The following is a 13530-nucleotide window of genomic DNA, read 5'->3' on the forward strand; positions in this document are numbered from 1 at the left end:
GTCTGCCTACCACATGGGAGGTCCGTGGTTCAAACCCCTGGCCTCCTTGACCCATGTGGAGCTGGCCCATGTGCAGTGCTGATGCGCACAAGGAGTGCCCTGCCATGCAGCAGTGTCCCCCGCATAGGGGAGCCCCACGCACAAGGCTTGCGCCCCTTAAGGAGAGCCGCCCAGCGGGAGACAAAGTGCAGCCTGCCCAGGAGTGGCGCCTCACACACGGAGAGCTGACACAAGATGACACAACAAAAAGAGACACAGATTCCTGGTGCCACTGATAAGGATAGAAGCAGTCACAGAAGAACACACAGTGAATGGACACAGAGAGCAGACAACGGGGGGAGAGGGGCAGAAATAAATTAAAAAATAAATCTTAAAAAAAACAAATGTGAGCTAGTACAGATTTTCTAGAGGTAGTTTCACAATAGAAACCAAAAGCCTTAAAACTTTTTATATCCTTTGATCATAGGAGTTCTATTTCTAAGAATATAGCCAAAAGATATATAGATTAAAAAATAATACCTATTAAGATTCTCATCCCAGCTCTTTTGAGATAAAACTGGAACTTAGTAGCCAAGTAGATAAATTATGCTGCAAAATAATATGCAGCCAACAGATATGGTAATATAAGGGAATGTCTCATGTTACAGATGTAATAAATGATATATGGGTAATTTTTTAAAAAGTTAGATTGGCATACATACAAATTTAAAACTTTCATATTAAAAGAATCCTATATACCAAAAAAGCAACAGCCTGGGAGGAAATATTTTCAATATGTGTAAGAGACAAAAGAGGGAAGCGGACTTGGTCCAGTGGTTAGGGCATCCATCTACCACATGGGAGGTCCGCGGTTCAAACCCTGGGCCTCCTTGACCCATGTGGAGCTGGCCCATGCGCAGTGCTGATGTGTGCAAGTAGTGCCATGCCACGCAGGGGTGTCCCCCGTGTAGGGGAGCCCCACACGCAAGGAGTGCAACCCGTTAAGGAGAGCCGCCTAGCGCAAAAAGGAAGTGCAGCCGCACACATGGAGAGCTGCCGCAACAAGATGACACAATAAAAGAGATACAGATTCCTGTGCCACTGACAACAACAGAAGCGGACGAAAAGAACACGCAGCAAAATGGACAAAGAGGGAAACGGACTTTGGCCCAGTGGTTAGGGCGTCCGTCTACCACATGGGAGGTCCGCGGTTCAAGCCCCGGGCCTCCTTGACCCGTGTGGAGCTGGCCCATGTGCAGTGCTGATGCGCGCAAGGAGTGCAGTGCCACACAGGGGTGCCCCCTGCGTAGGGGAGCCCCACGGGCAAGGAGTGCACCCATAAGGAGAGCCGCCCCGCGCGAAGGAGGGAGCAGCCTGCTGGGGAATGGCGCCACCCACAATCCTGCCATTGAAGGACAACAGAAGCGGACAAAGAAACAAGACGCAGCAAAAAGACACAGAAAACAGACAACCGGGGGAGGGGAGGGGAATTAAATAAATAAAAATAAAATCTTAAAAAAAAAATGGACACAGAGAGCAGACAAGTGGGGCAAGGGGGAAAGGGAAGAGAGGAAAAAAAAAAAGAATCAATAAAAAAAGACAAAAGAGTTAATAACTGTTACAGAATAATATCTGTAAAAAAAAAAAGGGAAAAAGGGCTATAAAGAATAGGCTAATCAGAAGAATAGTCACAAATATATATATGAAATAATGCCTAACCTTCATAATTAAATAAATTCAAACTGAAAATATAATTTCTTGGCCTGTCAGATTAACAAAAAGGGTAAATTGACTAAAGCTGCTATTTTGGAAGGCAATTAGTATTAATTTTAAATACTCATACCCCTTGATTTCTACTTCTAGGAACAAATCCTTCAGGAACATTCCTGTAAATACACAAAGATAAATGTGCAAGGATGTTCATTACAGAATTGTTGGTAAGAGAACAAAACTGGAAGTGATCCAAATCTCCATCATAAGGAGATTTGGCTAAATTAGCAATGTTACATTTGTATAACAAAATAACATGTAGGCATTAAAAAAAATAAAATGTAGCCCAAAGTTCTGATGGGTAAGACTCCCAAAAATATTAAGTGAAAACAAGGTACCAACAAGTATGTATAATATTCTATTTAGGAAAAATTGTATATATTTTTGGAACTCCATCCTTAAGTGCTAACTATCTGTCAGACCTGGGATAGACAGGGACCCTCATTGCTTCATTATTTCTGTAATATCTGAAATTTGTACTATCACACATTACTTTTAAAATCAGAAAAAAAACTTAAAGCGTGCTAAAAAACCCTATATGTTCAATATAATCCCATTTTTGTAAAATGTATAGATTATAAATAAAAGATAATACACCCAATATGTTTTATACAGATATAGGAGTTATTTAACAGTTTTTCTACAATGAGTATAATAAGCTGTTAAAAATTCAGGCTTGAAGCCTATCTTGAATTTGAACTACCACTGCTCCCTCCTCCAGAAATCTAACATAGCCCTTGCTCCATCTTAAAATCTCATCCTTCCCTTGTTATCTGCATTCCCAAGTGTTTGGCTTATATTCAAGCTTTGTATTTACAAAAATAGTGAGTCAGTGTCTCCTGAACGAATGGATATGTGATTAGGATGCCCAATTTAATAACAAATTCTTTGAGTATGGCTCTTATGCCAGAGGCATACTTCACCCAACAACTCCATAAACATAGCTAATAGCTCTCATCAAAAAATACACAGAGCAATGGCAAAGCTGTGTTCTTCATTGGTCTTTATTGAATAGCACCAGGGGCAAGCAGGTGGGATCAAGAGCAGTAATATCAGGAACAACAAGTATAAAAGTATAAAATATAAAGTGCTAGCAAAAGTGTATGTAGGGTTGAACTATGTCACAGAGGGATCTTAGGGACACAGAGCTTAGGACTGGCCACAGCCTACCCTCCAAAGGAACCTACGTCTGGGCAGCCTGAGCAGGGCCCTTGGCTTGGGATGGAAGCAGTTTGAGTGGGACCCAACCCTGGGTCTTGAAGTAGGAGACCAATTGTGTGGGTACTTCTGCAAGTACAGTCTGTGCCAGTGCCTCCTGAGGGGCCTGCCAAGAGAAAAGAGGCAAGGTCAGCAGTGGCCCATAACAGTCTCTCAAGTGCTACATTTCATGGGATAAAAAGGCAAGTATCCCCTGGGCTTCAACCCAACTCAGATCAGAGAAGTGGAAGGCCCCCCAACCTGGCCCCACTCACATTCTGGAAACGGCTGAAGGGTACAAACTGCACTATGTCATGGGCAGCCACCTCCCCAGCACGTGTACGCAGGGGCCCACCATCAGCATCCAGCTGCTCCATGGCCTCAAAGTCAGCGCTGCCCACACCCACGATGATCACTGACATGGGCAGGTGTGAGGCACGCACCACAGCCTCGCGTGTGGCCTCCACATCTGTCACAGCACCATCGGTCAGCAGCAGCAGCACGAAGTATTGCTGGAGGTAAACCCATACATTGCTGAAGCAGATCCTCCCTCTTAAACCCTTTGTAGACAACCCAGTGTCCCACTCCAAAAGAACATGTTCTCCAAAATATCGAACACCCCAGCCACACATCTATACTGGTAAGATGAACCTTGACCAAGACCATCCCACCACGACCACCTCCCACATCTCTCACCGAGGCAGTCCCTTGATGTGCAGCCTGGCCTGCAAACCTGGCCACATGGTTGATGATGGGTGCAAAGTTGGTGGGGCCATAGAGGCGAATTTGGGGCAGGGCTTGGCGGTAGGCATCCACAATGCCCTGGATACCTGTGGAGCAGGACAGCAAAACAATACTGTATCCTGGTGTGTAGGCAAAATTCTGCAGTCCTGAGACCCTGGGTGCATTTCATTCAATCACCCATGTGACACAGAGCACTTAAAACTCTATCCTACAGAGGAAGACTCTAAAACTTAAGAGAGGAAGGGACCCAGATTGGGGAATCCCACTGGTCAAATCTAGGAATGTTGGGGCATTATGACCCACTTATTGAGTTAAAAGCCATTTAATAAAATAAGAATATTTACTTAATAAAATAAGAATACAGATATTAATGGGGAAAAGGGAAAGTTCTTCCTAGCTAATAAATATAGAAAGGAGAACTACAAAATCACTTGGAGTGGATGTGGCTCAAGCAGTTGAGCCCCTGCTTCCGGGATTCAATTCCTTGTGCCTCCTAAAAACAAGGGCAAACAAACTAAAGAGCCAACTCAGGGGAGCCAATGTGACTCAATGGTTGAGTGCCAGCTTCCCACATACGAAGTCCTGGGCTCAGTCAATGGCCCCAGTACTTCAAAAAAAAAAGTAACTGATTAAACAAGGAAGGATCATAATGGATGTTAGACTATCAGTAACAATATTTATAGATCACTCAGAACCTTTGACTAAGTGGTCAAAGTTAATATGACCATTACTGGGTCAAATCATCATGTGCCTCCTGATATGATGCATTGAGAATACACAGCATCACTTCTGTTTATTCCTGCCAAAAACGCATAATTTGAATCTAATCATGAGGAAATATCTGGTAAACAAACCCAAACAGACCTTCTACAAATTATTGCGCTGCACTACTAAAAACTGTCAGTATTTTTCCCCATGAACTGGTAGTGGTTATCTGGTTACCTTTTACCTGTCTTCTAAAATTAATTAAACAACCAAAAAAATCTCAGTAACATGAAAGATAGAAAGACTATCGAATGCAATGTGTAATTAGGATTTTCTTTTGCTATAAAGGACATTAGGATAATTGGCAAATCTGATTTAGATTTGTATTGACATAAATTTCCTGATTTTGAATAGTACTATGTTTTGTTTTGTTTTTTAAATATATATTTCTTTTTCTTGTATTTTCATTTGAACTATGGTTTTGTAAAAGGTTACCTTTAAGTTCAGGACACAAACATTCAAGTATTTAGGGATAAAGGGCCAGGTGGATGATGGTGGGGCCAAAGAGGGGCCACAAAGAGAGAAAATGATATAGTAGATCCTGTGAAATGTTAATGTTTGGGGAATCTGGGTAAAAGTAGACAATAGCTCCCGTGACCCAGTCCTGACCCCTGAGCTCCATGACCTCAAGCCCTATAAGTGTTGTCACTTAGGTCTGAACTCAAAAAGTTAAAAGAAAATTTAAAAACTCAGAGCAGGAAAGTTTTCCACTTCAACCTGCTGCCCACCTGGGAGTGCTAGAGGATCACAACAGGATAGAGCACTAATCAGAGAGGCAGACAGCTTGGGAAAATCGGGCAAAAAGTACCCTGCAGGGAGGCATGAAGGCATCTGCTGAGGCCTAAATAAGTATCTGTACAATGCCTAACAATAAAGATAAATTATAACAGCTACCATTTTTTAAAGCGCACTTAGCATGTGTCAAGCTTACTGCTTCAAATTTGCTGCTTTCCACGCATCCTCCTTGAACACTCAACATCCTAAAAGACTTACACTGAGACTAAGCAACAAAATTTGAACCTGAAAAGTCTGAGTTCAGAGGCCTAGCTCTAAAAACCACTCCTCTTGACAATGGGGTCAGGTATCTGTTCTCAACTGTCCTTTGCCCACATAGGCTTGGTATGGACTTACCTGTACAGTAAGGGTTATGTGGGTTGAAGTTCAAAGCAAATTCATGGGAAACCTGAGGGCAATAATGAAAAATGAGGTTCTCACTCCACCCCAACCTCCTACCATGATCCCTCTTTACATCAAGAAAAAGAGCAGTATGGCATGTACTAAGCATCATATAGGAGCTATTTAATACTGAGCCACTTGCCCATGGGGATCCCTGCACCTCCAAGTTCACTGCATCCTGCAGAGTCAGCACTCTAAACTAAAACCAAGAGTAGGGCAAGAGAGGACAGCAGAGCTCACCTTCCAGTCAGGGGGCACCTGGGCCCCAAATCCAAATGCTGGGAAAAGCTTGTCTCTGTGGGAAGACAATGAATTGGGGAAGAGGCAGTGAGGCAACTGCAAGCCCAGAGGCTGAAGCATCTGCAGGGAGTGGAGATGGGCAAGAAAAGAACCAGTTACTCACGAGTCATAGTCCTGAACCACGCTGCCTACACTCCACAATGCTGTCAGGTACTGGTTGACACCCGTTGGGCTCAGATAGTGCAGGGAGTCAGGTGAGGAGGGATCTCCATTGGAGCCAGTGAAATCTATCCCTACCTGGGAAGAAAGGAAGAGGGGAGCTGAAGGCCACCTTGAGCCCCAGAGCTACTCTCCTCACCCTATAAGGTAACTTACAGTGAAGTTGATCTGACAGCCTCCCATCACATAGTCCAGGAAGGAATACTCTGTTTCTACCTGCAAATGAAATCAGGGTCATGAATGGGATCATAGGGGCTGGCATCATGGAGCTCAAGGGTCAGAGCCCTTGTTTTACCTGGCAAATCTTGATGCAGATAGTTCCAGAATTCTTGTAGTTTTTTTTCTGCTGCTTCTTAGGGTGGATGCATTCAAACTTGGCCTGGTAAGGAAAGAAAAATTAGTCTAGGAAGCTCCCAGAGCATCATCCAATGATTCAAGCTGCCCTCCCCCAGCGCTCTAAGCCCACCTCAACACCCCTAAGCAAGGCTGGCACTCACTGGGACAGCTTGTAGCTGGGCCAGACTGGTGTGGAAGGTACCAATGAGATCATGGGAGCCATCACTGTCATAGTCCAAGCATTGCACCTAGGGGAAAGGGGATATATTAAGACCAGAAGGGGATGGTGGATATGGCTCAAGCAGTTGGGCACCTGCCTACCACATGGGAGGGCCCAGGTTTTCAAAAATGGGGGGTGGGGTATAGAAATAAAGATAAAATCTAAGGGAAAAAAAAAAAAACTAGAAGGACAGTAAGATTAAATAAATCCCTCCCAGGTTCCCTGCCCCTTCCCTTCTCAGTCTATTTAGGAGGCAAGGTCCTCACCTGGATAGGTGTGCTGGGGTCTCCCCCACAGAAATGCTGAAGAGGGACTGAGAAGCGTTTCCATGTAGGGTTCAGGTTGTTCTTGATTACCTGAAGATGGGGGGCAAGGCCTCCAGTGAGCTCTGGTCTGGCCTTGGGGAGTTCTCCACCAACCTGCAATTCCTTTCTCCCTGTGTTCCATACCTTGGTAGTCACAGGCCCCAGAACATTCTCTCCTACCCCACCCCACCCAATCCCAGAGATCTCACACCTCAGATCTGTATGTCAGGTGCCATTTCCCGTCATCCTGGCGGAAGAACTCCAGGAATGGGTCTGATTTTCCCAAGAAGTCCTGCCAATGCCACAGAGACTTGATATAAGGCTCAGGGAAAGACAACCACAATGCCAGCCTTCCTACCCTTCCCATTTATACACAATTCCTGTCCCCTTAATTCTTGGATCCTTAGGCCCTCCTTACAGACACACCTTCTTATCTAGGTTTCTGGCCTCCACTTCCATGGTTACTATACGACTGTCCTTTAACTCCTGAGCGGAGACCTAGATAGGAGAAGGAGACTGAATCACCTCATAAATCTTTCACTGGTGTAACCTCCCATTTCCACCCTTGCTGGGTTCTTCCTTACTGTGATAGTTCCCAGCCCAGCAAGTTTTCCAGCCTTCAGCATCAAAGGGAGAGTCAGTAGCTGGCTGGATACAATCTGTGGCACAGCAGGAAGAAGGGGTCAAGATCTGGGCCAGCTTGTCCCCCACATCCAAGTTCCAGGCAGCCTAGATTGCCCAAGAGGATTCTTCCGAATCTGTGCCTGAAGGTTTCCAATCCCTGCCCTGCATACCTGTCCCAGGGAACACTCAGCACCCCCTAGGAAGTCATCGTCCCCCAGCTCAGGTGTCTTGTTGTCTATGTCATAGATGGCAAAGCGGAGCTTCTGGATTGTTTCAAAATGGTACTCAAGCTGCAGGGTCTTGGAGAACTCAGGGCTTGAGCAGTTCCGTATTCGCTCAGTCCGGCCAAGCTGTGGGCAGAGGCCAATAAGCATCAGTCACATACTCCCAAACACACTCCTGCCACTAATACAGTCCTAGCCTCCCAACAATTTTAACTCCCATGATCCTCCTCACCTCAACCCAGTTGCCCCCTCCCACATCCTGTGAAAGGACACAGAGTGGGTCAGACTTGGAGCCGATGTCCTTGTCAATGAGGTGGTCACAAGAAATGGACAGCTGAACCAAGGTCATACAGTGGGCCATCTGGGAAAAAGGAGCTGGGTCAAGCACAAAGGAACTTTATCCTTCCCTAACTTGTAAGACCCAGCCAGTGGCCTTCACCCAAGCAGGGCTGAGCATCCACCACACCCCCATGATGCCCACAGAAGAGAAATCTCTACAATTCCCATGCCTCTCATGCTCTGGGTGAGCTTAAAAAGCCAAAGGGAGCCAAGAGTGCCTACAACTGAAAGCAGGAGAATTGCATCCAGCATCCATGTGGAATCTAAGCCCCCTCTTGATATAGATGTAGAGTGGACACAACCATTCGAAGGTCTACAGGATGGAGGAATAGAGCATGGATTAGAGTGAACTTACTGATATTCTATTCATGAACTATTGTGATTAGTAATTGAAGAAAATGTGGCATTTGTGTGGAGAAAGTGGCCATAGTGGCTGTTGGGGGTAGGGAGTGAGAGGGAGAGATGTGATGTGGGGGCATTTTCAGGGGTTGGAATTGTCCTGGGTGGTGCTGCAGGGACAGTTATCGGACATTTTATGTCCTCCCATGGCCCACTGGGTGGACTGCAGGAGAGTGTGGGCTATGGTGTGGATCATTGACCATGAGGTGCAGCGGTGCTCAGAGATGTATTCACCAAGTGCAATGAATGTCTCAGGATGATGAAGGAGGTTGTTGTTATGGGGGGAGGAGTGGGGTGAGGGGGGTGAGAGGTATATGGGGACCTCATATTTTTTTAATGTAACATTAAAAAATAAAGACAAAAAATTTACATATGTAAAGAGAAAAAAAAAAAAAGGGTGATTACAATCAACCCTGGTCCAGGAGTATGATAGGAAGATATAGAAAAAAGGGTACTGCCCTCTATCTGCAACTTTGACCCCAAATTAGTTCTCACTCTAAAATTGGTCCTAACCCCAATAATACACCTGAAGCCTGACTGACTCCAATCTCGGTCTCTACAGAGACTAATAAATCCCACTCTGACACCCTTACTGGCTCCAGTCCAGACCTTTATCCAAGTTCCAATCCCAACATTGCCCCAAGTGTAACTATGACCCAGACACTACTCCCCCAAAACCTTTTCAGCCCAATGATTTCCCTTGGGGCCCTGCATCTTGAGGTAGAGTTGTGATGCCCTCCTAGCCTCTAATCAGCTGCCATGCCCAACTCTTTACTATTCCCACAGCTACTACCCTGTCCAAGTCATCATTTCTTGTCTAGTTTATGGCATTAGCGTCCTTAACTAACGTCTCTTATTTCACACCATCTCTACCCCAACAAGCTCTTCTCAATAGACCCACCAGGCTGATCCTATTAAAACAGTCAAGACATGTCACTCCTCTGTTCAAACCCTCTAACACATTTCCCAGCGCTCTTAGGAAAAAATCCAAACTCTACCATGGCCTATGAGGACCTGAAACATATAGATCTCTCTAACCTGGTCTCTGAACATCTCTCTTGCTTGCTCCATTCTGGCCACACTATTCTCCATGCTTGTCATTCCTCAAATAAGCCAAGCCAAAGCCTCAAAGCATTTGCAGTATCTGGGATGTTCTTTTCCCAAATTATCCACATCGTTTGCTATTCCCTCACTTCCTCCAGGTTTTTATTCAAAATTATCTCCATTATGCCTTTTCTGGCTGCCCTAAAATTTCAATCTTATTGCCACTGACATGTCACATACTCCTTTTGTGCCTTTTCCCCCCCTCTTTAGTATTTATCATTACCTAACATATTATACATATTTTACTTATATAATTTGTCTCCCTCAATAGAATGTAAACTCCATAAGGGAAGGAGTATGTTTTGTTCACTGCCCTGTCTCAAGCAATAGACAATATTTTGCTGAATGAAATCCAAAAAGCCACCTCCAGCTGAAGTTCCCAACTGACTGGCCTCTTCCCACAGAATCAATTGGCACCGTGTTTTTCCAATTCATCCATTCCCTTTGCTAGACAGACAGGATCAACATAGTGACTTCCCTGTTAACATTGCATGTCTTTCTACAGCTACCATAACAACCATCTTCAACCCCTATCCCTGTGGCCCTCATGACCCATTTATCTACAGGACATCTGCATGAAGAATGCAGACAAGGTTAGTGTCAGCATTCCAGGTTCCTTAGTACTGCACCTCCAGTTTCAGCCCCACTAATACTTTTTTCTCCCCCGACCCCAGTCCACAGTTAGTGCTGTCTTCCTCTGGAATGCTATTATCAACTAAAGTTGGAACGATTCTTAGAATTCTACTGCTTCATGTTCTGCCCCTCCAGCCTCTGCTTGAGTGTATCCAATTGTGGAAAACCTGCCACTTTTAAAATTCATTTGTCAGAAAATCCAGCTCCATAAGGTCCTACTCGAAAGATGCAAATCAGTTGAATTCTCACCTCTACTCATCAGTCCTATTTCTTTGTCAGTCTACAGTTACACAGAAAAGTCTTATTCCATCTCCCTATAAGACTCCATCAGATACCTGCAGGTAATATTCTGGAAAAACACCCCCAGTTCTTTTGGCTGTTGCTTCTAGAATATGGCCTGCAGACTGCTGACCATCCTGACCAATGCTTTTGGATGTTCCCTGACAACAAATCCAGAGTAGAACACATACTCCCAAGGGAGCTGGATTTCAGCTTACCTCAGTCACAATCTGAACTCCATGTGCCTTACCTCACATGCTCCCTGAAGCAGTATTTGCATATTACAGAGACAAATGAAAAAGGATGCTCATCTTACAACTGCCGAGAATAGTGAAAAACTGGAGACAGCTTAGAGGTCTGTCAATTAAGTAACTAAGTAAATTACGGTATATTTAAACAAAATACCATAGTAGTAGCTAAAAACCAATTATGTCAGAACATACATTGGTATTACATGAAAAAAGAAAGTTGAGAAAAATGGCAAGAGTATATATTACATTTTAAACTTCAATCTTTTGGTATGTGTATGTATAATGAATTTGAACACATATAAAATACAGAGAGAAAAATGGAAAAGATACCAAATAAGTGTGATTTTAGGAACCTCTAAGGAATGAAGGAAGGTGAGAATTGTTATGTACCCTATAACCTTCTGTTTTGTTTCAATATTTTATATTGTTATTTTGTATATTTTAGAGGGCCTCAGTAGTTTTTCTTCAATCAAGACCCCAAATCCTCGACTTCTTCAAAATATCTTTAAGCCCAAAGCCTCTATCATTGTCTTTTGCCTCCTCCCTAGCACTGCCAGCTTCCAGAGTCTCTACCCTAATTAGAAGTCCTATACGGCTGCCCATGGAACCAGAGGTTCAGAGTCAAACTCCCTAGGAAGGAAAAGGCCACTTCACTGCATAACTCCTGAAGACACACCCATACAGAATGCAATGTAGTGAGCCTGAATTTCTACTTCAACCTTCAAAGCTCTCCCCAATCTGCTATCTGCCTTACCGTAAGCCATTCCCTCACCTAACATACTAGTCATCCCAAGCTATTTCTGGTTCCTGAAATACACTTACATTCTAATACCTCAGATTTTTCTGCCTGGCAAACACTTTCTCATCCAAAGTTCTGCTCTAAGATTATTCCTTTAGGAAGATTTGTCCAACTTCCCCAGGTAGGATTTCAATCTTTCCCTGGATGACACCAGTCTCTCTGCAAACACACCACACCTTCTCCAAACAGCAACCAGAATAAATAAGATCATGTCATTCCTCTGCTTAAAACTCTATAATGGGGGAGAGGGCGTAGTTCAGTGGTTGAGTGTCTGCAGCTCAGTGGCCAAACGCCTGCTTTGCAGGTACGAGGTCCCAGGTTCAATCCTTGGTACCTCTTAAAGGAAAACAAACAAAAAAACTCTATAATGGGTCATGCAGAAAATATAGCATTCCCATATAAACTTCCCTAAAACAGTTTTCCCTATTTTTGACACTTTGAATTGGTGTGATGAAAACACCAACTCCCCCCACACACACACCCACACCCAAAAAAACTGAACAACTCTGTAATAGCTTTCCAAAACATTCAAAATAAAATCCAGCGTTCTTACCATGGTCTACAAGGCCTTGCAAAAGTCCTGGTCCTTTCCTAACTAATCATCTAGCCACCCTTCCACTTGCTCACTCTGCTGTAACCAGGTTGGTTTTTTAGAACCACATCAATCTCAGTGCTCATCTCAGGGCCTCTGCATTATACCTCCCACCCCTACCCCCGACCCCATACACACTCCAGAAAATGATCCATATTAGAGTAGGTACAAGGTCTGGTTGTCCATCTCTGTATCTCCAGTATCTACAAGAGTATCTATCCTGTAATAGATACTGGGTAAATGCTTAGTGGCTGACTTAACACTTAAACATCAGAATTTTGACTTCTGTTTAAATTATGGGCTCCTTGGGATCAGGGCCTGGCATTAACTCTGTCTCCCTAATACTGAGGTTAGCATATAACACAGTTGGTACTCATAACCATTTGCTGAACAGTGACTATTTCTACTAAACTGAATCTTCCCCATCCTGCTCTTGCAAAAATTGAGCTTTAAAAGTTTAAATGCAGAATTCCTGCAACTCAATGTTAAATGACAGTACAATTGAAAATGGGCAGAAGAGCTGATCAGACACTTCATAAAGGAAAATACATGAACCAGCAAAAAAGCACATGAAAAAGTGATCAACAGCATTAGTCATTATGGAAATGCAAATTAAAGACACAATAAGATACTATCATACACCCACCATGATGTGTAAAATTTAAAAACTGACGTCAAATGTTGGTGAGGATATGGAACTCATACACTGTTAGTGAAAGCATTAAATGTATTAATTTGGAAGAGGTCTGACAGTTTATTAGAAAACTAAGTATATATCTAAACCCAAGAAAAATTCACTCCCAAGTTTTTGCCCAGAAGAAATGAACATATTTTGTCTACAAAATGGTTTGTACAAGAATGCTCATAGCAGCTCTATTCATAATAGAAAAAAAAAAAAAGAAAGCCCAGGTCCATCAATATGACAAAAAACAAACCATAATATATAAAACTACTCAGCAAAAAAGGAAATAAAACTACAAATATCTGCAATATAGATGAACCTGAGGGATAAAGTACATAGATTCCATTTATGAAGTTCTATAACAAGCAAAACTAACCTGTGTGAAAAAAATCAGAGTGGAGAAGAGTGGTTGTCAGAGACAGATATTAACTGAGAAGAGGCAGGAAAGAACTGTTTGTGGGGGGGAGGGGGAATGCAATGAAAAAGTGTTTGTTTGTTTGAATTAAATTACTTTTTCACGAGGTACAGAGGCCAGGGATTGAACCTGGGACCTCATACGTGGGAAGGTGGCAGCAAGTGCCTAATCACTGAACTACATCAGCTCCCCTGAAAAAATTCTTTATCTTGATAGGAATATGAGTTACAAGGATGTG

General features: G+C 43.5%; 1 protein-coding gene across 1 annotated transcript in view; it reads right to left on the reverse strand.

Annotated features, from left to right (window-relative positions):
- Nucleotides 1–2735: 2735 nt before the first annotated feature.
- RBM12 (RNA binding motif protein 12) overlaps nucleotides 2736–13530 on the reverse strand; it is a 34445-nt gene continuing 23650 nt past the window's right edge. The window contains exons 4-18 of the mRNA XM_023585731.3: nucleotides 8032–8160; nucleotides 7746–7925; nucleotides 7536–7610; nucleotides 7378–7449; nucleotides 7163–7243; nucleotides 6913–7002; nucleotides 6588–6674; nucleotides 6386–6469; nucleotides 6247–6306; nucleotides 6035–6168; nucleotides 5872–5926; nucleotides 5587–5638; nucleotides 3643–3776; nucleotides 3222–3458; nucleotides 2736–3073 (exon numbers count right to left, since the gene is read on the reverse strand). Coding sequence (XP_023441499.1) covers nucleotides 2933–3073; nucleotides 3222–3458; nucleotides 3643–3776; nucleotides 5587–5638; nucleotides 5872–5926; nucleotides 6035–6168; nucleotides 6247–6306; nucleotides 6386–6469; nucleotides 6588–6674; nucleotides 6913–7002; nucleotides 7163–7243; nucleotides 7378–7449; nucleotides 7536–7610; nucleotides 7746–7925; nucleotides 8032–8160 — 1611 coding nt within the window. The 3' untranslated portion in view covers nucleotides 2736–2932. The remainder of the gene's footprint in view (nucleotides 3074–3221; nucleotides 3459–3642; nucleotides 3777–5586; nucleotides 5639–5871; nucleotides 5927–6034; nucleotides 6169–6246; nucleotides 6307–6385; nucleotides 6470–6587; nucleotides 6675–6912; nucleotides 7003–7162; nucleotides 7244–7377; nucleotides 7450–7535; nucleotides 7611–7745; nucleotides 7926–8031; nucleotides 8161–13530) is intronic.

Source organism: Dasypus novemcinctus, chromosome 24 (assembly GCF_030445035.2).
Source record: "Dasypus novemcinctus isolate mDasNov1 chromosome 24, mDasNov1.1.hap2, whole genome shotgun sequence".
Taxonomy (NCBI): Eukaryota; Metazoa; Chordata; class Mammalia; order Cingulata; family Dasypodidae; genus Dasypus; species Dasypus novemcinctus.